We start from the raw sequence: 23,496 nt of genomic DNA, 5'->3' as shown, positions 1-23,496 counted from the left end.
TTTTTAATCAGGGAATACACTGTGTCATCAATAAATACTCTTGTGTTTTAAAATTAAAAATAAAAGTTAAAAAAAAATTAACAATATTATTTTTAGTAATAACTTGACCATTTTATTTCATCTCGAATAATATAAATTAAAAAAAATTTTTAATATTATACAAAGCTTGAATAGTTTTTAAATTTATGGCGATTTGCGATCATTTTATTTATCTGATAAGCAAATGATAAACTTGAAAAAATTTGGAATTTTGTCACGTCAAATTACATAAGTTAACTAATTAATATTAATAAATCCACATTGTGGTTATTATCTTCTTCATCGTCTCGTTTTTTAAATTTAAGATAAAATATAAAATAAATAAGAAATTAACGCTAGAGTAACATTCAGTAATTTTTACTTATGTAATTAATATCGATTGTTTTTTCTTTCTTAACATTTATAACTGATAATAATTAGGGGCCATCTACAAATTGCGTCACACGAATTTCAGGACTTTCTAGCCCTTTCCTCTGTCTTTGTCATAGATTGTCATATTTTCAGAACCCCCATTCGCCTTAATGTAACGTCTCACATTTTTCAATTTTATGCATGTATTTAAAAATACAAAAAAAAGTCAACCGGTGATGTTAGCCGAGTGGTCTAAGGCGCAAGGCCTATAGAGCACTCGGACTGGCTCACCGGCCAGGCGTGGGTTTGAATCCCAAGCTGGTCTTAGAAACCATCTTGGTTGATATTCGACCCTCGCCGCGTAGATTTAAGATTTTCACAACCCAAAAAGACCCCAACGTACCATTCCCAACAGTTAAAGTCGGCAATATGACCACAGCAGTGAAAACCGACTCTAAATAATAACCAATTAAAAAAAAAAAAAAAAAAAAAAAAAGTTATTTTCATTTTTTTATCATATTTATTAAATAATCTTTCATAAAATCAATATAAAGTCAAATATTTTATATAACAGAGATAACAGATAACAAACAACTATTTAAGTACAGTAAACGACTAACGATGTTAATTAAGGATGCAAAGCTTAATGATTTTGCGTCCATGGACTTTGGACCCATTCCTTCATATAAGTTACTACTGGTAAATCAGGTGCTCAGACCTTTACTATTCGGAACTTGAGAATTTGAGTATCTCACTTGCATGATAACGCCGTTGCAGAAATTAGGTGTTGTTGCGTGAGAAATAATCGCGTAACGAGAGTGCTAAAGTATTAATAAATATAGATCGAGTTTGAAAATATTTAAAGTTTTTTATTCACACATAAGTTTCGTGTTGGAGTATTTTAAATTTTAACGTGTGACGTCACAAAGCGTTTGACTTCTCCTGCCCCTTGCCACACTATGTCACATTCTGGTCATACCCTCCCTCTCCCCTTTAATCTGTGACATAATTTATGGATGACCCTTTTTACACTGGATATATTTATAAGTAATTTATAATTTTTATAATAATATTAGTATAAATATGCACATTATATCGTATTTATGTACAAAAATATTAATTAACGATAAATACATTTAAAAACAAAATGATTATAATAATAATTTATAATCAAATTTTGACGCACATCAAGGTATATTTTTTATTATTAATTAATGAATAAAATATTTTAACGTTACTTATTTCTGCTTTCGTTAATTTGTTTTTTCTTTCACAAACTACAAACTTTCAATAACACATCCATTATGAAAGAAGCGGTGCAAATAAATAAGTTTTCACAAAAAAATCTATAATTATCATATAAATTGTTTGATTAGCGATAATTATCATTCGCACTGACACAATGCAATAGCTTTCAATTTTTAAGAAAATAAGATAGCGCGTGAATGATTCACATCCGAATTAACTATGTATCATTGATAGTATCAAAGATAATGATTCGCCCATTATTACTTCTAAACGAAGGAGATCGAGAGATAATCATCGTTTGAATAACACTATGCTAATTTTTTTCTCTTATTTTTAAATCGCATTACAAAGAACATTATAAATTGAGAAGATTACAATTTATCATTTTTTTTTTATAATAATGAATAAATCATTACTTATTTATTATTATAATAATAATAAATCATCGGTTTAAACTGTAATAAGGAATTAAAAAAATAAAACAAAAATAATAAGTAAGATTTTTAACAATTAGTGCGCTTAATAGTGCTGTTACAATGATTGTAGTTAAATAAGCATACATAATATTTGAAAGATAAACAAACAAACAATTATCTGTTGATTATCAGTACGATTAATTCATATTTTCGAACAGTTTATAATTAATGGAAATCAAAAATTTTTTACCCTGTGAAATAATGTTCACATTTACCATTAATAGTTTTCAGTGATTCATAAAATTAAATTACTATCCGAGTAACAATTATGATAAAGGTGATTTGAGAATTTAATTAAACTAAACTTTCTAAAAATGACATAAATATTGTAAGCCATCATGTAGTAATCTTAGTTAAGACTATTTCTTATATTTTATAAAATCATTCTAAAATAATAGTACGTCTTAAATATTTTTTAAATAATTATTTTCATCTATGGATGAATACTCATCTTCTTCATTTTTCTTTTTTTTGTTTTAAAATTGTTCGAATCGAAAAGAAAATTATATATATTCACTAGTTTAATAATGCATTCAACTTTTACTTTATTAAAAAAAGTATTTTGTGCAATTTACAAAATTTTAACTTTTCGTTTAAAGTTTAATTCAATTATTGTGAAAAATAGTAGCTAATTGATTATTTTTCTATGAAATAATCCATTTAATAGTTGTTTATGAAGAATATTAGTTCATTTTTCTGTTATAATATATTTTAAAATTTTGTTAGTAATAAAAAAAAAAAATGACATTAAATGTATTGATTAATTAGAAATGAACCTTCAAAAAATTAGATTTTTTTTTTTTATATCATTTTAGTTTTTTTACTTACTCATGTAAAGTATTAATAATAAGTATCTACTATATTATTAAGCACGTACAAAAAAAAAAGAATTTTTATTTATTAAAAAAAAAAACAAAAACAAATATAATTAGCGCTCAATAAAGATGTTTTAGAATAAATATTGCATTAAGAATACAATAATACGAGTTTATCTTCGATTTTTAATAATATTCGATTTGACTTTATGAAATGAGCAAAATTTCATGAGTAATTTTGTTTTCAATTCATGATCCATCTACTTTGGCAGAAAATTCTTTAAAAATAAAGTAACCTTCAGCTTAATATTTTTGGAATTAATCAAATATTACAAATCTTTTAGAATAATATACAGATTTCTTATTATAATAAATTAATCATCTATAATTATTTAGGTGATACTATTGTGTGAATTTCGATTGTTTACATCTGCTACATACTGATATTCAATATAACATAAACGTTTAGTTACATATAATATATGAATTATATTGCTTGCTCCATGACCATTTTTTTCCACCTAAGCTTAAAAATATCATATTTTATTCAATTAATTTTAATAACTTACTCTGCCAACACTTTCTATTTTTTATTATAGTCGTTTTAATTACTTTTGGCTTATCAATATTTCAAAAGATTTGAAACATAGTTATTATACATTTTTCCCATATAATTAAATAAAAGTTATAATTATTATGATTATGAACATTTAATACAAACTGTAAAACAATTTTTATTTAGAAAAATATAATATACATTTCAAACGAAAGCAAAAGTTACAACATAAATAATTAATTTCAATTAATATATAATATGTATTATATGTTATATTATATAATATATGTAACATAATATTTATACTTTCGATATGTATACAAATTAAAAATCAGTAATAATAATGATAATAATAATAATAATAATAATAATAATATCAGTAACATTTTTAATTAATAGTAATATTTTAGTTTACATTTAATTTTTCAATCATAACTTTTTGAAATCTATGAATTTATTATTTAATTATCGTCTAGAAGAAAGCAATGCATGAGATTAAATCTTAAAATAGCTAAATACAGAAATTAAACAACGTTATTTTTATAAACATTACTTTTATTAGTTACAGCTTATTATTTGTATTTGATATGGAATTATTGTCGTAAGGAAAAAACCTTAATTATAACAAATCATTGCTATTGATGGTTTTATACATACGGTAATGGGAATCTCGATAAAAGAAAATGATAGATGAAATCAAATAATCATAAAGTAAAATAATTAAAAAAAATTAGGAAAACGGTTTACCGATTTTCACGTGGTTGGAGGCACTTGACGCAGTTTTTTAAGCTCTACAATGAATTTGTAAGTTCGAATTACTCGGACTAGAAATTTCGAAGTAATTCCGAAAAACACTTTTTCGGTTTTCTTCCGACAACGATAACTCAACCGATTTTGATCGAGCTGGCAGCGATCAACGTAGTTTTTTGATCCGAATCGATTCAAACTGTATTTAAAATCCAAGTTTAGTCAAGCTCTTTCGAATGGTGCCAACCGCGATGGAATCGGTCAAGCCGTTCAAAAGTTATACGAGGGTCACATACATATGTGTACACACACACAAACATGCATATATATAAATATATATATTAGGGTGTGCCAAAATGTAATTTCTGTGAAGAACCTTTTAAAATTTGAATTTTGAATTCCGCTTTCAACAGCAGCTGTGTTTAGGCATTTCCTGAAATATTTCGGGGTAAGAGGATTTATTTGATTTTCACAGAATTTTTAACAGGAGATTCAATTTGGCACTTCCAGACAAATTTTGAATTTTCAGCGGAAATACCCAAACTAAACTCCTGTTAAAAAATTCTATGAAAATCAAATAAATCGTCTCAGCTCAAAATATCTTAGGAAATGCCCAAACACATCCCCTATTAAAAGCGGACATCATCGCGAAAACATTCAGGGAAGCTAAAAATATCCTGAAACACGACAAAAATATTTAAACTAAGAAAATAATCTTGAAGAGTTTCATTGTCTCAATTGAAACGAAAAATTCTTGAATCAAATAAAATTTACTTATGCCAAGAAAAATTTCTTAGTTTCAGAATTTTTTTACACAAATCAAGAAGATGAAGTTTTTCAAAATTATTTACCTGTATAATATATAAATATATTATATATTATACTTAATAACTTATTTCCAAATTCACAATACTTTTACTATTACTATGATTATTATTATTATTATTATTATTTTAATTTTTATTACAACTAATTCGAGTTATCATTTTTTAAAAATGCTCCATAATATCATATAAGTTGATTTCCTACATTCAATGTTCGAGGCATCTTGAAAGTTCAGAAAATACATAAATAGAAACTTTTTTCTTTATTGAATTCCAATAAAAAATTTTGTTTATCTAAAATTGTTACTCAAGGTTTAAAAATTTTCCAACTTTTCATTTCAAAAGTTTTTTAAATCAACATAAGTTTACATATAGTCCTTGACTTTTATTATTATACAATTTAATTGAAGTTTAGGAAATTAATTTTAAAAATAGAAATAAAAATATATTACCCACAACTAACATGTTTTTTTTTTCTTCATTATTCAACTTTACCGTTCATCACAAGGAGCTATTTTATAACAATAACATGATTATTATTCAACGTTTTTGTAAAAAAATTAAAAATAATCAAAATAGAAATGTAACACGAATTAAAATTTTTAAAGATTACATTTTTTTGCCACAAGATTTCGTAAAAACCCTTTCTGCTAATAAAAATTACACTAATTTAGAAGAAGCATTGAATCTTACCTTAATCTATATCAAGTAAACTATAAAAACTATTGATAACTCGTAGATTCTATAAACTTGAAATGAAAAGAAAGAAGTTAAATGAAATAAACGAATGATGAAAAAATAAAATTAAGTGGAGTATCTCATTACCTCTCAAATTCAATTAATATCAAGTAAAAAATTTTTGTTCTGAAATAATCACTCCCTAGCATAATTAAAAAAATTCATCGTATGCTTTTTATCAAAAGTCATGATCACATAAACATTTTTTTATTAATTAATTTTTTCTTACTATAGATAATAGATTGTTTATTTATTAATGCCAGTATTCACGATCGCTTTTTTTTTTTCCATTATTTTGAAGATTATGTTAATGATTTTTTTTTCTATGATTCTTAAACGTTTGTATTTTTTTTGTTATCGAATAATTTATTCGATATTTAATTATATATTATTTAATTATATATATGTTTATTTATTTTTTTTTGTTGAAGTTATTATGAATAGTTGTTTTATAAAATGCAGCTGCTTACCAAGGTCACACAGTTGAATAAAGAGTTACACTGGCTATGTGTTGATTTGCCATGACTTCAATTATTGCATCGCGTATACCATAACAGAAAGTACAACCAAAAGGATTCGTTGTATTTGTAGAAGATGCACGATTCAATACTACTGGACGAGCAGTTACTTTTAACTGCTCACTTATTTTATCCCACTTTGTATAGGCAGTGACCTAAACTTATAATTAAATAAATGATTTTGTACAATCATGTGAATTTTTGTTGATAAACAATGCTATACTGTATTTATATTACCGTGATTGGAGATGGGCTAACATCGATAAGTTTACCAGAATCATTGGAATTATTTTCAGGAGGTAGTGTAAGAGTAAACTCACAACGGTGATACATATTAAAATTATAATGTCCTGGATAGTTTGTATGTAATACAAATTTTTTAACACATTGTGTTTTCGCATCGAATAGAACATCCTTTTAATAAAAGTAATAATAATTATTATTATTGCTACTTAAACAAAGTACAATTATAAATTTCATGCTAATAAAATAAAATAAAAAATATTTTACCAGACCCAAAGTAAAATAATTGTAGAAGAAATCAGACCGCTTTGTTTTATCTTTTTTATGTGCATGCGGACTGTGAATTCGCATTTTGTCTTCTGCTTTAAAAAATACACGTGAAGGTGCTCCGAGTGCGCTTAAAACATCTTCACAGTAATCACCAAACCATACCTAATTAAGAGAAACAATTTAATTTTTTTTATTATATAATTAATAATTAATAATAATAATTATTATTATCATCAACTTGAGAATGTATTTGTTAAATATATACCTCTTTTATAAGATTATGTTTTTTTGGTTCCAGTAAAACTCTCGTTGCTGAATTTCCTTCCGTAAATAGATGTAATTTTAAGCCCCGCGTTCGCACTTTGTCTCTTATAATTTCTGCTTTTTCTAAATACAAATTATTATGATAACAAACCTGTAAATGAATAAAAAATTAATTAAAAATTTAATAATTGTCTTATATGAAGAAAAAATTAGTTTACTTGATTTGGAATAATTTAAAGATCGTACTAAGATTGGAAAAAACACTCAATATGCAAGTAAGAATTTAGTTGAAAAACTAAGCATTTAGATTACTTTAAACAGAAATTCATTCGGAAAGGTTATTCAATGAAAATAAAAACAAAATACCTAATTTTGATAATTTCTATAAATCAATCACATTTAATATTTGAATGACTTTTTTTTTTTTTACCAAAGGCAGTGGTGGAGGTGGGGCCTTCAGACAGTGTTCTTCACTTCCAACCGATCCAGCAGCCATATTACCAACATAAATAGCTGTTTTAGCAACCAGTGGTGATGTTCCATTAGGAAATTGTAAAGAACCTAATCCGTGGGCATAACCAGGTTGAAACTTAGAATCAATTGGGAAATAAAATGACAAGCCACGAAAGTTGAGCACAAAAACCTGAACAAAAAAAAAAAACATTTTTACATCTAGTCAATTTAGAAAATGAACACCAACATTCCGTTGAATAAAAGGTTTATGAATCACTAAATAAAAATTTAGATTTTTGTATGATAAAATTATAACAATCAGTACCTGTTTATCACTGTCATAAACACCAGGATGAGTTGCACCAAATGAATGTTCAATTTGTTCTATAGACGGCAATACTTCAGGCGAATTAAATGGTAATCCACAATATTTAAGTTTAACTAATTTCATATTGTAAATTTCAATAATTTTAAGCCTTTGAACGATAGGATCGAATATAAGTCGTATCCCATCGTGTGGTAAATTTATTACTAGGTCTACTTCCAATGGATTCTGAAAATTTTTTATTATGAATAAATAAATATAGTTAGTAATGATACGTGATACAATAAAAAAATGTTAATAATCAAAATAATAATAAATATCCTCACCGTATCGCTATAAAGAACTTGTACTCCACGAATAATGCCCACTTGTGACTGTATTATAGATACCGATTGAGAAAAATGCATTCCTAAAATAAAGAAAAAAATTTATTACCACTATAAAAAGAAATTTATATATATATATATATATATATATATATATATATATATATATATATATATATATATATATATATATATATATATATATATATATATATTTATAAATACACTCCCAATGTAATTATTTAAACTAATTGACTTAATTAATCATAAAAATATATAAAAATTACATGAATTCATATTTACTTGTTTAGACATTTATTTTACTTCATATTATTTATCATTTTTTATCTCTGCATACAAAATAAAATTTAAGTTTTATTCAATGATTAACATATTTTTGAAAATATTGCCATTCAAAACAGAAAAATAAAAAAAGAATAGTGGTAAGTATTTAGCATTATAAAAAAATAAATCAATTATATAATAACCATATTCCTTTGTATTTATGTTGTGATTGATTATATACAATAATTGTCAAACTCTAAATGTGTACAAATGAAAGAAAATAAAACATGATAAAAAAAAACACACATTTACACACACAAAGTATATGTACTAACAGAAATGTCAATAATCATAACAAAAAAAACCTACGTAAACACTGGAATAAAACGTTTAAAAAAAATAAAGAGACGGAATACTTAAATTGATGAGTTAAATAATATCATAATAAAACTAATGTTTATCAATGTGTCTACGTCGTAATATGAATAAAATGGTAAACGTCTGAGAAATAAGAGTAGTAAATTTCGTCACTTGCCTAAAATAAATTCCCACTGCTCACAACCAATGGATCTTTCGGGCACAACTTCAAGTTCCAGCATTATTAATTTTTGATTTATTAAAATTTTGTATAATTGTTATGCCCTTTATTTATTAATAAAAAACGAAAACGTAATGACAATACACGTAATGATGTGACTACGCGCCAAATCAAATTTTTTTTCAACTACTGCGTTGTTTCTTTGTCTCTGGTAATGTAACGGAGTTATACACGAACCAGGGACTCAGTGAACGGCCATGTTGCCTTTTCTAACAGTTCAACTCCCACTACTAACCTTGCGGCTGGCAAACTGTCACTGAACAGCTGATGTACTCCCCCCTTTTTTTACCATTATTATTATTATATCTCTCTTCAAACTCAACACTTGTGTTGTTAACTAACTAACTTTTTACTATTTTATGATTCTTTATTCATAGTGCATAGTAGATCTGTTTATTATTTTTATATACGTAATTTTGATTGTTTTATTATTATGATTATACAATCATGAACATTAATTTAAGTATGTTTTGAAGTTTACTAGAAAATAGCCGTTTGTAAATTAAAACATTTGTAAACTAAAAATTTTTAAAACTGAAAATGATGCCGTTCATAAAATGATTCGATCATTAAAAGAGATAATACTAAATAATGATTAATAAAAATCATGCAAAATGTAAACTCGTACCAAACTAAAATTGTTATAAAATAAAATTCACCCAACCAAAAAAAAGATAAATATTAATAAAGTCGATAGTAAGCGAGCAAATTTCGAAAATTGTCATTAATAGAATAATATATTTTTAAATACGGCTAAGTAAAAAAAATTAATTTACTATTGGCTGAATTTGCGCGGCTAACTTTTTAATTGGCGAAATTTACGATGTACTAATTTTAACAAATGCCAACATTACGTAAATACTTTATTTTTAAATTCTTTTTATTCTAATGTCAAGATATGCATTTGTTTTTTATTTTAACTTTTTTTTTACTGAGCCGTATTTAAAAATATTATTTTATTCTATTAATGGCAATTTTTGAAATTCGCTCGCTTTACTATCGACTTTATTAATGTTTATCTGTTTTTTGGTTGGTTGAATTTTATTTTATAACAATTTTAGTTTTGTACAAATTTAGATTTTGCATCATTTTCATTAATCATTATTTAGTATTATCTTTTTTAATGATCAACTCATTTTATGAACGACATCATTTTCAGTTTTATAAATTTTTAGTTTACAAACGGCTATTTTCCGGGAAATTTCAAAACATACTCAAATTAATGTCTACAATTGTACATGCATTAAAAATACAGTACAAACTGGTTATAAGATATTTCATTTTCTCTTATACTGACATGAAATATTTCATATATAGATGTAACTGCCGTGAGAATGAGTAAATCATCCGCGTAAGCTATAACCAGGTTGTACTGTATATCATAATGCATTATTCGTTTATGATGCGAAAATTGTCGAAAAAAAAAAACAATGATACAGTAAGAGAAGATAATAGGCGTTTAAAAAATTTGTTACTAAAAATCGGAAACTTAATCATTTGTTGGTTTCATTTAACAACCAAATCAGTTCTCAGAATAGTACATTTCTCTCACTTAGGGCAGGTAAGTAAGAAATGTCTCAGATCACATGTTTGTTGACATCTGCTTCGCCTCGGCCAACAATTGCATGTGATCTGACACATTTCTTACTTTACTTCCCTAAGTGTGTAATATACTATAAAAAAACTTGATAAAAAATATGATCGTCATTATTTTTATAAAAATTAGAAAAAAAAAATAGAACATAGTAAAACTTTCTCATTCGAAGAGCTCAATTATTCTCAAATTAAATATCATTATCATTACGATACAAATGTATGCCTTAATCTCGTTATTGTCAATTTCATTATTCTCACATTGAAAATTTTTCCCGTAATCCGTCATTGTATAAGTATTTTATTTTATTTATCGTAAATCCTATCCTATGCATTGAAATTGACGGTTGATTGAAGTTAGCTTAGTATCGAAATAACTCGAAAACATGGACCCTGATTCCTTATTGGTTCAGGATTAGAGCGCACGCGTACGCGCTCAATTTGAATCCCTAGTAACTATTATCTGATACTTTTTTAACATTCATCAGCAATGTTATTTTTTTTTGTTTTTGTATTAATATGTTATTTCAATAAACTCTAAATATGTCAGATGTCAGCAATTTACTATATTTTTATTTCATGTAAGTAAATTAAATCCATTTTTTCTTTGTCTAGCTTTCGTTCTCTATTATTGTCGATTCTTATAATACTTAATCATGTAATAAAAGTAAAAAGTTTGGAAAATCCAAATGAGCATGCCTTAAGCGCTCATAATATACATAAATATGTTAAAAACTACATTCATAATTCTTTTCTTATATTTATATTTAAATTTTAAAAGACTTGAAATTCATTTAAATTTTATAACACTAGAATTTAAATTTGCGCGCGCATTAATTTAGGATTTGCATATATTTTTATGCTTTGATATATTTGCCCAATCACGTTACGAATAGTTTGCTTACATGATATATTTTCATATTTTTCATCTAAATTATAAAAGTGGATATACTCAATGCGATTCGAGCGCTCTACCGCTTCCGATGGGTGCATTAAAAAAAAAAAAAAAAAAAAAAAAAAGATGTGGTGTCGTAAGTTCCTTCGGCTAATGTAGAATCGACACAATTTGCAAAAAAAAAAGGGTCCTCAATTTTTTGTAGGATTTCTTGATTTTTTTCTCTTAAATTGTGCTGATTAGTTTTTTTAAGTACAGAAAAGTATTTTAGGAAATACAATATATTACGTAATATAAAAAAAAATATTGGTAATTCAAATTATCAACTAAAATAACAAAATATGTGTCTTTATTTTTGTTTGACAACATAAAATTACATAGATATAGAAATGATTACAGATAAAGATTGTTATTATTATTATTATTATTGATTATTATTATTATAAGTAATTATTATTGATCAGTCTCGTCATTAAATTCTATAGTTAAAATTATTGGCCTGTGGTAACTAAAATGTGATACATACATGTGTATGTTTATGATTTTATTTTATGCAAATACCTCGAAAAAACAGCATCAATAGTAGTACCGTATCTCGTTGTCGATTCTTTTGGATTGTTATTTATATGAAATTTAAATTTTTGTAAAAGAAATGTTCTTAGTGGTTCTGATTTTTATAAACTATATTTATAAACCGATATTTATAAACCGATCATTTATAAACTATAAATTTGAAAATTAGTTGATAATATAATTTGTAAAATTAATCGTAAATAAAAAATGATGTTATTATAATTAGCGAAATAGAAATTTCACGAAATATATATTCAGTGATTTCTAAAATAGCGAAAAACAAAAATCTGGTGTAACGTAAATTTAGAGAATTCTTACTGCAGAAATTTATAATATTAGCCGATTGTAAACTTTACGAATTCTAAAATTAGCCGTTTTTTAATTTCTTATAACTTTTGAGTGAGTTGGTCAAATATGCTCTAATTTAAAAAAAAAAACTAAATTTATATAAGTCTTTCTAGATGCTTTAAATCATTTTTTGATCCGTCAATCCGTTCAAGAATTACGGGATTTAGAAACGGCTAATTTTATAATTCGCAGAGTTTACAATCGGCTTATTTTATAAGTTTCTGCAGTGAGAATTGGCTAAATTCACGTAGCCACAGATTTTAGTTTTATGTTATTTTATAAATGACTGAATTTATATTTGGTGAAATTTCAATTTAGCTAATTTCATTAATATCGTTTATTATTTGCGACTAATTTTACAAATGACGTCATCAACTAATTTTTAAATTTATAGTTTTTGAATATTCGAGATTACAAATAGCTATTTTCCAGTAAACTTAAAAACATACTTAAATTAATGTCCACGATTATGTATATATTAGGGTGGGTCAAAAAAATCAACTATTTTTTTTTTTTACAATTAATACGGAAAAATGGGTTACTAGGCATCTTAAAAAAATTCTCACCAAATATGAACTCTTAATTTTAATAGGAAGATCCTCCGCGTCGCAGTTTTTCATTTTTTTCTCAGTCCAATAGAAAAAAATTCATTCCTCATCATTAATTGGTCGTACAGAAAAAATTTTTTCAAGAATTTTGTAGGAAATTTAATGCTCTACAAAAAAGGTATCTTATGTTTTTTCCGTAAACCTCACCATTTCACTAATATTGAAGATTTAAGATTGATTATTTTAAGTCAAATGTCACTTTTGTTTATGAATTTTATAACTCGACAAGAAATGGCTATTATTGAATGGGCAATAGAAATTTTTGTAGCAAATTAACTGCTCTATAAAAATGGTATCTTATGTTTTGGCGATTAAATTAATCGTTCAAAAGATATTCATCATCAAACTTTCATGTATATCGATTTTAAGAGTTTTTGATTAAATAATCGAAAAATTTCAATTTAATCTATCAGTTTTGAGAAAATTTACACGAAAAATTTTTTTCATCAACTGAGAAACTTCAAAATGTTTTTCAAGCTTTTTTTTATGTGTAAGTATTTTTATCTACATTTAAAAAAATAAATTGTACATTATTTATCGCTTAGTTAATCATTTATCAATAAAAAAAGCAAAGTTTTCATTATAAATATATTATGATTTCAGTTTTAGAGCAAAATATGTCCAATTAGTTATAAGATAGTTTTTTATTTCAATTTTCAACTGAGCTATTTATTTTCAAACAATTTTTTATTGCAAGTAGAGTAGTTTTTTCGATGCTCTTTCACAACTTGCAATAAAAATTGAAATTGCTCTTCGTCTTTCGTTAAGCATTGGTTATATTCACTTACTAATGCGACACCTCGCTCTGCCACATCATTAACAACTTTCAATTGTGCGAAAAATTCTTTATTTTCATTATAACTCTCATCAGTAGACCATAAATCAATATTTTTGTCAAGAAAATCATACGGCAGATCAAAGATCTCAAAAGTTTTAATGACTTCTTAGAAACAAAGTCACTTATATTTTTTTGCAGAATTAAATGTAAATTTTTCTATCAATAATAAATCTTCTTGCTTTAGAATCTGTACCTTCGCGAGTCTTAACAGCTTCGACAATATTCTTCTTTATGTTTAATGGAACGGTATCATCAAAAAGTGATAAAATAGCAAGTTCATCACTTAAGTACCATAAATGTGAAGTCATTTTTTCACATGTAGCCAAGGAAATTAAAGAATTAATTTTACTGTACTCAAATTTTTCATAAACTCTAAGTCGTGATTAGCAGCAGAAGTCGCAGAAGTTGATGAAAACCAAGCTTTTACATACACCATAACTATGAAAATACAAAATTGTCGAAGACCATCCAATTCTTTCTTAGAAAGGTCAAATTCATCTCTAAAAATAAACATTTTTAGGCAATAAATTGCCTTTGCCATCCATCTTGCATGATGAACTGCACCAGGACGCTTGAAGAAAACTTGCTCTCGTGGCATTTCTCCCAGAAAAATTAATGACAATTCCAATATTTCTTTATAGTCATCTCGGGGTTGCGATAACTACCAAAAGTAATCAATTATTCGTAAAAATTAAAAATTATCCTCTACACTTAAAATTGTATTTAAATAATACCTGTAAGTATCACTTAATAAATGAAGATAGATTATTTTTTTCATTCGTAATAATATTAGCAACAATACTATCTTCAACACCAGATTTATACTTCGTTTTATCGAATGTGTCCCAAAATTTTTTGAATCTGCCAAATATTGGAACATTTGGTCCGGATGATACTGGCCAATAGACTTCGAATGCACTCCTTAAAATGATCTCATAAATATGATGGCGACATGGTAACCAAATTAATTCTTTTCCTAAGGCCTTTTCAATTTCTTTATATGTACCATGATGGATTCCTGTATAGTAAAAATAGATAATTACACTTTAAGTTCTGTATTTTATAAAAATTGTAACGCATATTTAAAATCTATAAATAAATAAAGAATTATAACTAATGGGCACGTGTCAAAAATTTAATTAATGTATGAAAACAATTCAACTAGAACGATGAAAATAAAATTTTCTTTTAAATATTTTATCATTGATTAGTTACCCGTATTAACCGCAGTCGTGTCAAAACACATCGCCTTGATGTAACTAATAATACCCCATTGATTTAACGTTGACAAGATGGTTGCTGTTTGATTTTCTGCCGATCCACTATTCATTTTGGAACTCCAAGTAACTGCTCAGTACCAAAAGCAGTCAAAATAATCGGTAATCGATCCACAAATTTCGATTCAGAATTGTCATTCAGTATTTTCCCATCCCAATGCACGACATATTTATCATGAGCTTTGAAGTTATCTTTTAGTCCTATAGCAATGTCTTTTTCGTAAGAGCATGCGAGTTCGTTGAATTGTTCGATAACTAAGAGTTGTATCTTCTACATTAACACCAACACTTGATAGAACTGGAGCAATAATGAACATCGCATTTCTACTACTAACATTAGCTCTGTCGAGTGCTGAGATAAGCTCTGGAGTTAGAATATTTATTTTTGCTCGTGTTGTCGGTATTTGAGGCACATACTCTAAATCTGAACCGAAATTTGTAGCTTGACTTAATGTAAGAGTTGAAGATGACTCTGATTCCTCACTTCGAACAATCTCATGGCTGGTTGAGGGTTGATTCAAATCTAAAATAAGCGTTGTTATTTAATTAATGGAAGCAAAAATATGGAACTCATTCATTTTGACATCAAATAAGGAACACAAAGAGTTTTTATTTATCATCTACGAACATATTGACATTTATGATATAATTAATTAGAAAAACAATAATATACTTTATTATTCATAATTTATAATCAATTTAATTTATTTTCAATTCTGATTAAAATTTATAATAATTAAATGTTGTAAATACTCACGACTTTCATCTACTTCCATCGTATTCATAGTACTGTTTAATTTATTTGGGTTATTTGAAAGAATTTCTTTCCGGGTATCACTTTTTTGATTTGAATATAGTTCACGAATATCATTATCAAGCAGTTTTATTGATTTATGATCTACAATATCAAATAATGCTTTGATTTCATTCTGAAATATTATTACATTTTTGTTTTGGGGCTGATGATTTTTTCGCACAAAAGATTTTTGCAATTTCAACCATCGGTTATGATAGCGAAGAATTTTTGTATTACATTAGTTGATCCACTAGTCGGAATCTGGTTGTTTTTCCATAGTTCAATAACTTGATCAGTTGCATTTTTAGCACTTTGTTTGATAGAACATTTTAACACTTTGAGCTGATAAAAAAAAACACTCATAACCTCTTTCACTGTTGGCAACTTACGTTCTGAAATTTTTGCATGGGTTTTCCGATCAAATGAATTTCCTTATCCATATTTTCGATAAATATATAAATTTATGTAGTGACCGCAAAATTTGTAAATATTTAATCGTTTTATCACATATACAAGATCATAACTTGTAGAAACACTAGAAATGCTGTAGAAAATGTAAACAAATAAAAACAATATAACTATAAAGAAAAATGTAGGTGGCGCTAGTTCACAAGGGAAACAGAGTAAATAGAATACAAAACAAAAATTCTCTACAGAAGAAATTTTCCCAAGGACAATATACAGCTGTAGTGGAAAAATTTTTTAAGACGTTTTCAAGACGTTATAAAAAAACAACATGATCGTGATTTCTAATGATGAAAAATAAAAAGTTTGGAATTATTGAATAAAAATTTTGAAAACAAAATTCAAATAATACTTACATTAAAGACAAAAAATGAAATTTTCTCAAAACTGATAGATTAAATTGAAATTTTTCGATTATTTAATCAAAAACTCTTAAAATCGATATACATGAAAGTTTGATGATGAATATCTTTTGAACGATTAATTTAATCGCCAAAACATAAGATACCATTTTTATAGAGCAGTTAATTTGCTACAAAAATTTCTATTGCCCATTCAATAATAGCCATTTCTTGTCGAGTTATAAAATTCATAAACAAAAGTGACATTTGACTTAAAATAATCAATCTTAAATCTTCAATATTAGTGAAATGGTGAGGTTTACGGAAAAAACATAAGATACCTTTTTTGTAGAGCATTAAATTTCCTACAAAATTCTTAGAAAAAATTTTTTCTGTACGACCAATTAATGATGAGGAATGAATTTTTTTCTATTGGACTGAGAAAAAAATGACAAACTGCGACGCGGAGGATCTTCCTATTAAAATTAAGAGTTCATATTTGGTGAGAATTTTTTTAAGGTGCCTAGTAACCCATTTTTCCGTATTAATTGTAAAAAAAAAAAATAGTTGATTTTTTTGACCCACCCTAGTATATATATATATGTATATTATGAATCTCTATGAATTTTCGTAGTTTTTTTTTTTTTTATTTTTCCGTATGACCCTGAAAAGAGCAAGAAAGATTAACTTAAAAACCTTACAATGATTTTAGTATGTACATACAAAATTAACCAATGTAAAATATTATATATTTATAAATAAACTAACACTTACGTATTTAATTCTTTTGCACTGAATAATTTCCCACTATTATCACTGTTAATTGCATTCAAGTCACTTGTTTGTTCATTTGCCATTGTTACTATATTTATTATTGTTTTGACGATTTGAAATTATATGTAAAATAAACGTGGCTACTCGAGTAAAATGTATCTATAATGTGAGTATATATTCAACACGTGCTTGTCATGAATTCATGAATATATGCTATGCATTGGCGGGGTGGAGTGGTAATGGAGAGAGAAGAAATGAGAGAACGAAAAAAAAGAGGGAAAAAGATAAGATATTATACACTACTCGCTGTGTATATGACTGCAGCGCCTGCGCACGGCTTATTTAACGCTTTTTTCTTACGGTTTTACTATCACATTTTTTCAGTTAGGTTCCCCAGCAAAATCCCTATCTCCTCCAAGCCTTTTGTAAGGAACTTCGTTCCAAAAATATCACTGAAAAAATCGGCTACTCGTATTTAGGACGCCATTTTGAGTTTTGCAATCGTTTGATGGTCTTTTGATGTTCAATGATGGGATATTTATATCGTTTGATTAAACGTTATAAATACACCATCATTGACCATCAAAGGACCATCAAACGATTGCAAAAATGCAAAAACTCAATATACGGTGCTAAATTCGTCTAGGTCAACCACAACTACATTTACAATATCTACGATAGAATATAGTCTCGGCTATAGTACAGTTACATACTCAGCCTATATTTCAGAAAAAAGATTAATATGGCTGATCAAAATATAAAAAATGGATCAAACTGCCAGCCGAAATAAATTAATTTTAATTATGTAAAAACATTTTGCACTTCGATTCTTTCCCAGAGTTATCCGGAAAACTCTAATGAACAGTTTAAAAAAAAATTGAGTAAAAAATGAAATTTCTCAAAAGTTATAAGTTTTACCCCTCCATGCGATCTTAAAAAAATGACACCATATACCATGAAATCAGGTTTTTTTGTATTTTTTTATTATTTAATGGCTATAAATAATTATAAAAAATTATTTAAACTGTTCAATAACCATTTCTCTTAGCAACGAAACGTGTTTTATATAATTTCTTGATGTATAAATAATTTAAAAGGCGATTTAATCCGAGGAAATCGGGGTATTTTAATTTTTTGGCGATAGCAGAGCTATGCCTTCGCGCGTTCGCGCTTAAGGCATGCAATATGTTTTTTTATCGTTTTCATAGAATTGAAAAAAAAAAAAAAAAAAAAATTTTTTTTTTCATAATTTAATTTACAAATCTTATACTTTTTGATAAATGTTTGCTATTTTGCAGTTAACCATTATGATTGAAGATAAGTTAAATGTAAATGTTGACACCTACGTAATCGGCCTTGTTTTTCAAAGATGTAAGAATATTTGAATAATTTTTCTATTTAGAAAATAATGTAGAAAAAATTTTTTTCATTACTTTTGCACAAATAACTATAGTAAATTGAAACACACTTCTAAAAAATATAATATATTTATTAATTGCAATTGCTAATTAATTAAAAATTTTATTGTTGATGTAAATGTTATTTATTTTCTTATGATGAGTTGTATTGGATTTTTCCTTTGTTTGAAATCTTATTTTGAAGTGCGCATAGTAATGTTTTAAAAACTTCTTTATCTACTGAGGTTAAGCCACGTTTTGTAGAGTGCACCATTATTATTGTCATAACTATTATTGTTATTTCTACATCAGATGGTGTCGGTGAATCTGATTCAACTCAACTTATTTATTCAATTTTTTACAAATTATTTTGTGGTAATTCGAATTGAAACTTCTCTAATGAGACAAAAGGTAATTATTATTTAATTAATAATCAAGTTGAATTTTACATTTTAATGTCTGCTTGTCACTTGAGTAATTAATCATCAAAGCATTTTTATACTACTACCAGTTATAGTTAACTGTTGTTCAGTCAAGCTTAAAAATAAAATTTTGAAATTTTAATTCGCAAAATACATTTTTTTCAGTTTTAAAAAAATAGTTGTTGATATTTTTATTTAAACATTTTTCCTGACTTAAATATTTTGAAGTGTTATGTAATGATTACATAGATACATAACCTATTTATGTTACTTATTTACTTATTTATTAATTTAAAGATGTTTTTAATTTTACTGGAAAATAGCCATTTGTAAACTCTAAGGTTTATTTATAAACTATAAATTTGAAAATTAGTTGATAATGTCATTTATATAATTAGTCGCAAATAAAAAATTATATTAATGAAATTAGCGAAATGGAAATTTCACCAAATACAAATTCAGTCATTTATAAAATAGCGAAAAACAAAAATCAGTGGCTACGTGAATTTAGCAAATTCCTACAGCAGAAACTTATAAGATTAGCCGTAACTTTACAAATTGTAAAATTAGCCGTTGTTAAACTTCTTATAACTTTTGAATGAGTCTGTCGAATCTGCTCTAATTTTCAGAAAAACTAAATTTATGGAAGTCCTTTTAGATGCCTCAAATCGTTTTTTGATTCGTCGATCCGTTAAAGAATTACGAGAGATTTAGAAACGGCTAATTTTAAATCTCACAATGTTTACAATCGGCTAATTTTACAAGTTTCTACAGTACGAATTGGCTAAACTCACGTAGCTACCGATTTTTGTTTTTCGCTATTTTTTAAATGAATGAATTTATATTTGGTGAAATTTCAATTTCGCTAATTTCATTAATATCATTTTTATTTACGACTAGTTTTACAAAGGACATTATCAACTGATTTTCAAATTTAGAATTAATATAGATTCTATTTTACAAACGGCTATTTTCGAGTAATAATAAAAACATAAATTAACGACCACGATTATATATATATATATATATATATATATATATATATATATATATATATATATATATATATATATATATATATATATATATATTATTAAAAATATGATACTGATATTACCAGAAATCTCATAATATTTTCATTTTCTATATCATTGATTTATTTGTTTTATAACATTATACAGATGTATAGATTGAATAGATGTCTGCTGATTATAATATCATAAAAATACTTACCATGAACTAATATAAGTAATTGTTATTTAAAAAATATTTACAATTAAATTTTACACTAAAGTAAAGACATGTAAAATATAATGCTTTTATGGTACACCAAAAAGATGGATGAGATCAAAGTTAAACTAAAAATTGAATTATTAATCTAAATCAGCTAATAATTAATTGCATTTATTTTATTTCAGATTAATGGGTGTTTGGCATAAAATAAAACGAAATTTAATTTCAATCCTATTTCCGACGATAACCATTGCATTGATTTACGCAGATTTGCGTCATACCTGTTTGTGGAAAGAACAAGTTGCTAAAGAGAAATTGCAGATACAAAATTCATAATGATATTCAAAAATCTTCATCCCATGCAAGTTAAATATCTGAAACATATACCAATTTACTTGACACCTCTATACATTGGCTACGGGATTGGTACGTTCCTTGAAAACCACGAAAATGAAAGAATGGCTAGATTTCGTGATAAATCAGCACTTTATGGTAGAGAAAAGAAACCAGGTGAACCACCGTCTTGGCCATGAATATCGACCTGGGCTCAATTAATAATACTTGAAATTAATTAAATAACAATGTAGAAAGCATCATTTAACATTTGAAATACTATTGGAATGATATAAAAAAAGGAAATTAAATATATTGAATTTTCAGTACTTATGTTTTTTAACTTATTTAGTACATGTAAATGTTTCAAATTATTTATTTTTTGTTACAAGAGATTTTTAATGTTTAAATGACATATTTATAGTTTTAGAGCTACCAAAAATATCAGATATCCAATAGTTTCTACCTTTGAATTGGAGGATTTAATTAGAAGTAAAAAAAAAAAATCAATTATATGCAAACAAACATAAAAATTTCGCAAAATTATCAATACCTTTTTAAAAATGTTTACTCCACGAAAATTTTTTTAATTGTTTATTTTTAATTAAGAACAAATCGCTTAAATATCTGCTATTTTCGGTATCATTAAAATTAAGACAAATATCAACGAAATATGCTAAATTTTTTTTCTTTAGAATTTTTTTTAAATGTTTGGTTTGAATTTAATTTCAAGTGACTACTATAATTTTCTTTATTGCTCAAACTTTCAGTTGCCATTTTTTTAGCAGTTTGCAAATTATAAGCTTGTCTTTTTTTGTAACCACTCGTTAGATTCTTCATTCCAGGATATTGGACGATCTTTCGGCAATTTTTTATCTTTTTAACTCTAAGACTTCCTTTAAATTTTTACCATCTTCAAGATCTAAATAAAAATATCTTTTGTTTATATTATTGTCACTAATATTATCATTTTTTTTTCCATCTGCAACTCTAAGATCAATTAAACCATAATTTTGAAATTTAGTGTTTTTATCATAAGAATTTATAATACTATCACTTATACGTTTTATAGTTTTTTCATTTTCATAATTACACTCAGGAATTTTATCATTTATAACTTTTTGATGGCGTTCACTGGATGATCTAGTTAAAATATAAGGTTTCTTAAATATGTCTGGATCAAATTTTCTTGAAGTTATAACTAGAGATGAATCACCAATGTCAGCTGAAAGAGTTGAATCCAAGTCATCATAAGTCATTTTTTGTCTTCGTTTGCTTCTACAACTACTGTAAGTACTTATTGGTAATGTATTTCTGCTCACTAAATTCGATGATGCATTTTCTAATCTTGATGCCTGTGATTGTAATGATCCGATATTGACAGTCATAAGAGAGCTTCGTGAATTAGGTGGATTTTTCATATGGTTATTTTCTGAACAATTTACTTTTGTCGTCGATGAACAGCAGGATTTCAAATTTGTCTGCGCAGAAACTTCACTATTAATGACTTCAGTTAATATTTTATCTGATTGCTGGTAAGACTCCAAGCTTTCAGTTGAACTTAATTGTGCATTAATACCGCTGTTCGATGTGGAGTATGATGGGACTTTAGAAAACTCGGTGAATTTATTTTCAATATCATTTAAATTGATTGTATCAATAATTAGAGATTTTCGCTTTAAATATAATTCTGCATGATTTAGTTTATCTTTGAGTAATCTTTCGAGAATTCTTAATTCCTTTTCTTTTTTAAATAGTAACTTTTCTCTGTCGTATAGCATAGCTTCTTTATCTTTTATAACAGCTTCTCTCGCTCGCAATTTTTCCAATCTTTTCATCCAATTTATTTCAAATATTTCTTCAGTAACTGCTTCTGGACGTTTAGTTGTTGTTGTACAACCATTTTTATTTCCATGACAACATAATTCATCGATACAGTCTTCAGGAGTTTCATCACGCTCATCAATCGACATCAAACTACTTGTTCTCATCGGTGGCTTAGGTAAAAGATATTTATTGTTGTTATTAATAACATTTTGTTTTTGTAAAAATTTTGATGTTACATACTCAGCAGTTTCAAAGCATTCATGATATTTTAAGTATCCTGGCTTTTCATAGCTTGAAGATGAATAAGGTACCTCATAAATAGGCTCATCAATAGCATTATATATATTGCTATTAATAAAACAATTTTTTTTATCGTCTTTTTGAGGTAACTGATTATGAAACTCAGTAGGTTGTAATTTCGTGTTTTTCAAAAGAGAAAATGGCACATCATAAATTACTTCTTGGCTGCTATGCACACTATGCACAATATCATGTTTTATATTTTTATCACTACTACTTTCAATTTTAAAATTTTCTTCATTTTTCATTTTTGAAATTTTCACATCATCGATCACATTATTGTCATTTTTAACTTCACGATTAGAAACTGGTACTATGAATGCCTCTGATTTGTAAACTTTACTCATATTTAAAAGTAATTTAACAAAATTACAATAATGTCAACAAATAAGAAAAAAAA

General features: G+C 26.1%; 4 protein-coding genes and 1 long non-coding RNA gene across 8 annotated transcripts; 1 reads left to right on the top strand and 4 right to left on the bottom strand.

The window, feature by feature from the left end:
* Positions 1 to 86: 86 nt before the first annotated feature.
* On the bottom strand, positions 87 to 17,762 carry LOC141528561 (PHAF1 protein CG7083). 4 transcript variants are annotated; one of them, XM_074244676.1, is made up of 9 exons: positions 9,014 to 9,356; positions 8,194 to 8,276; positions 7,868 to 8,095; positions 7,520 to 7,732; positions 7,091 to 7,240; positions 6,823 to 6,987; positions 6,550 to 6,726; positions 6,265 to 6,467; positions 87 to 1,388 (listed from the first exon to the last, which is right to left on the bottom strand). In XM_074244676.1, the coding sequence occupies exons 1-8, from the start codon at positions 9,075 to 9,077 to the stop codon at positions 6,270 to 6,272; spliced, it is 1,278 nt and encodes a 425-aa protein (XP_074100777.1). In that variant the 5' UTR covers positions 9,078 to 9,356; the 3' UTR covers positions 87 to 1,388; positions 6,265 to 6,269. The 4 variants fall into 4 exon arrangements, with proteins under 4 accessions (XP_074100777.1, XP_074100778.1, XP_074100779.1 ...); XM_074244677.1 differs by lacking the exons at positions 87 to 1,388; positions 9,014 to 9,356 and adding exons at positions 12,126 to 12,171; positions 12,935 to 12,948 and having other exon boundaries at positions 4,020 to 6,467; XM_074244678.1 differs by lacking the exons at positions 87 to 1,388; positions 9,014 to 9,356 and adding an exon at positions 17,585 to 17,762 and having other exon boundaries at positions 4,020 to 6,467.
* Positions 14,098 to 15,261, bottom strand: LOC141528769 (uncharacterized). The gene is made up of 3 exons (XM_074244988.1): positions 15,147 to 15,261; positions 14,666 to 14,949; positions 14,098 to 14,592 (listed from the first exon to the last, which is right to left on the bottom strand). The coding sequence occupies exons 1-2, from the start codon at positions 15,259 to 15,261 to the stop codon at positions 14,675 to 14,677; spliced, it is 390 nt and encodes a 129-aa protein (XP_074101089.1). The 3' UTR covers positions 14,098 to 14,592; positions 14,666 to 14,674.
* Positions 15,267 to 16,153, bottom strand: LOC141528768 (uncharacterized). The gene is made up of 2 exons (XM_074244987.1): positions 15,966 to 16,153; positions 15,267 to 15,731 (listed from the first exon to the last, which is right to left on the bottom strand). Exons 1-2 carry the CDS (start codon positions 15,991 to 15,993, stop codon positions 15,397 to 15,399), a joined length of 363 nt encoding a protein of 120 aa, XP_074101088.1. The 5' UTR covers positions 15,994 to 16,153; the 3' UTR covers positions 15,267 to 15,396.
* Positions 17,763 to 19,186: 1,424 nt separating the features above from the next.
* On the top strand, positions 19,187 to 20,986 carry LOC141528738 (uncharacterized). The gene is made up of 2 exons (XR_012479448.1): positions 19,187 to 19,392; positions 20,822 to 20,986. It is a non-coding gene; the product is annotated as an uncharacterized LOC141528738 (long non-coding RNA).
* Positions 20,987 to 21,166: 180 nt separating this feature from the next.
* On the bottom strand, positions 21,167 to 23,475 carry LOC141528730 (uncharacterized). Its single transcript, XM_074244935.1, has one exon. The coding sequence runs from the start codon at positions 23,441 to 23,443 to the stop codon at positions 21,842 to 21,844; it is 1,602 nt and encodes a 533-aa protein (XP_074101036.1). The 5' UTR covers positions 23,444 to 23,475; the 3' UTR covers positions 21,167 to 21,841.
* Between the last annotated feature and the right edge of the window lie 21 nt (positions 23,476 to 23,496).

The sequence above is a fragment of the Cotesia typhae genome, unplaced genomic scaffold (assembly GCF_013202065.1).
Source record: "Cotesia typhae breed Kobodo isofemale line unplaced genomic scaffold, CoteBio_Ctyphae contig_44, whole genome shotgun sequence".
Lineage (NCBI taxonomy): Eukaryota > Metazoa > Arthropoda > Insecta > Hymenoptera > Braconidae > Cotesia > Cotesia typhae.
This window is presented reverse-complemented; position numbering and strand designations above follow the sequence as displayed.

Coding starts and splice junctions, on each gene's coding strand:
- LOC141528561 (XM_074244676.1), bottom strand. CDS start 9,077: ATGCTGGAACTTGAAGTTGTGCCCGAAAGATCCATTGGTTGTGAGCAG. Junction 8,277..9,013: donor GCAGTGGGAATTTATTTTAG/GCAAGTGACGAA, acceptor TCTTTATTTTAG/GAATGCATTTTTCTCAATCG. Junction 8,096..8,193: donor AAGTTCTTTATAGCGATACG/GTGAGGATATTT, acceptor AAAAATTTTCAG/AATCCATTGGAAGTAGACCT.
- LOC141528730 (XM_074244935.1), bottom strand. CDS start 23,443: ATGAGTAAAGTTTACAAATCAGAGGCATTCATAGTACCAGTTTCTAAT.
- LOC141528768 (XM_074244987.1), bottom strand. CDS start 15,993: ATGAATACGATGGAAGTAGATGAAAGTC. Junction 15,732..15,965: donor GATGGAAGTAGATGAAAGTC/GTGAGTATTTAC, acceptor CGCTTATTTTAG/ATTTGAATCAACCCTCAACC.
- LOC141528769 (XM_074244988.1), bottom strand. CDS start 15,261: ATGAATAGTGGATCGGCAGAAAATCAAACAGCAACCATCTTGTCAACG. Junction 14,950..15,146: donor CACGACTGCGGTTAATACGG/GTAACTAATCAA, acceptor TTTACTATACAG/GAATCCATCATGGTACATAT.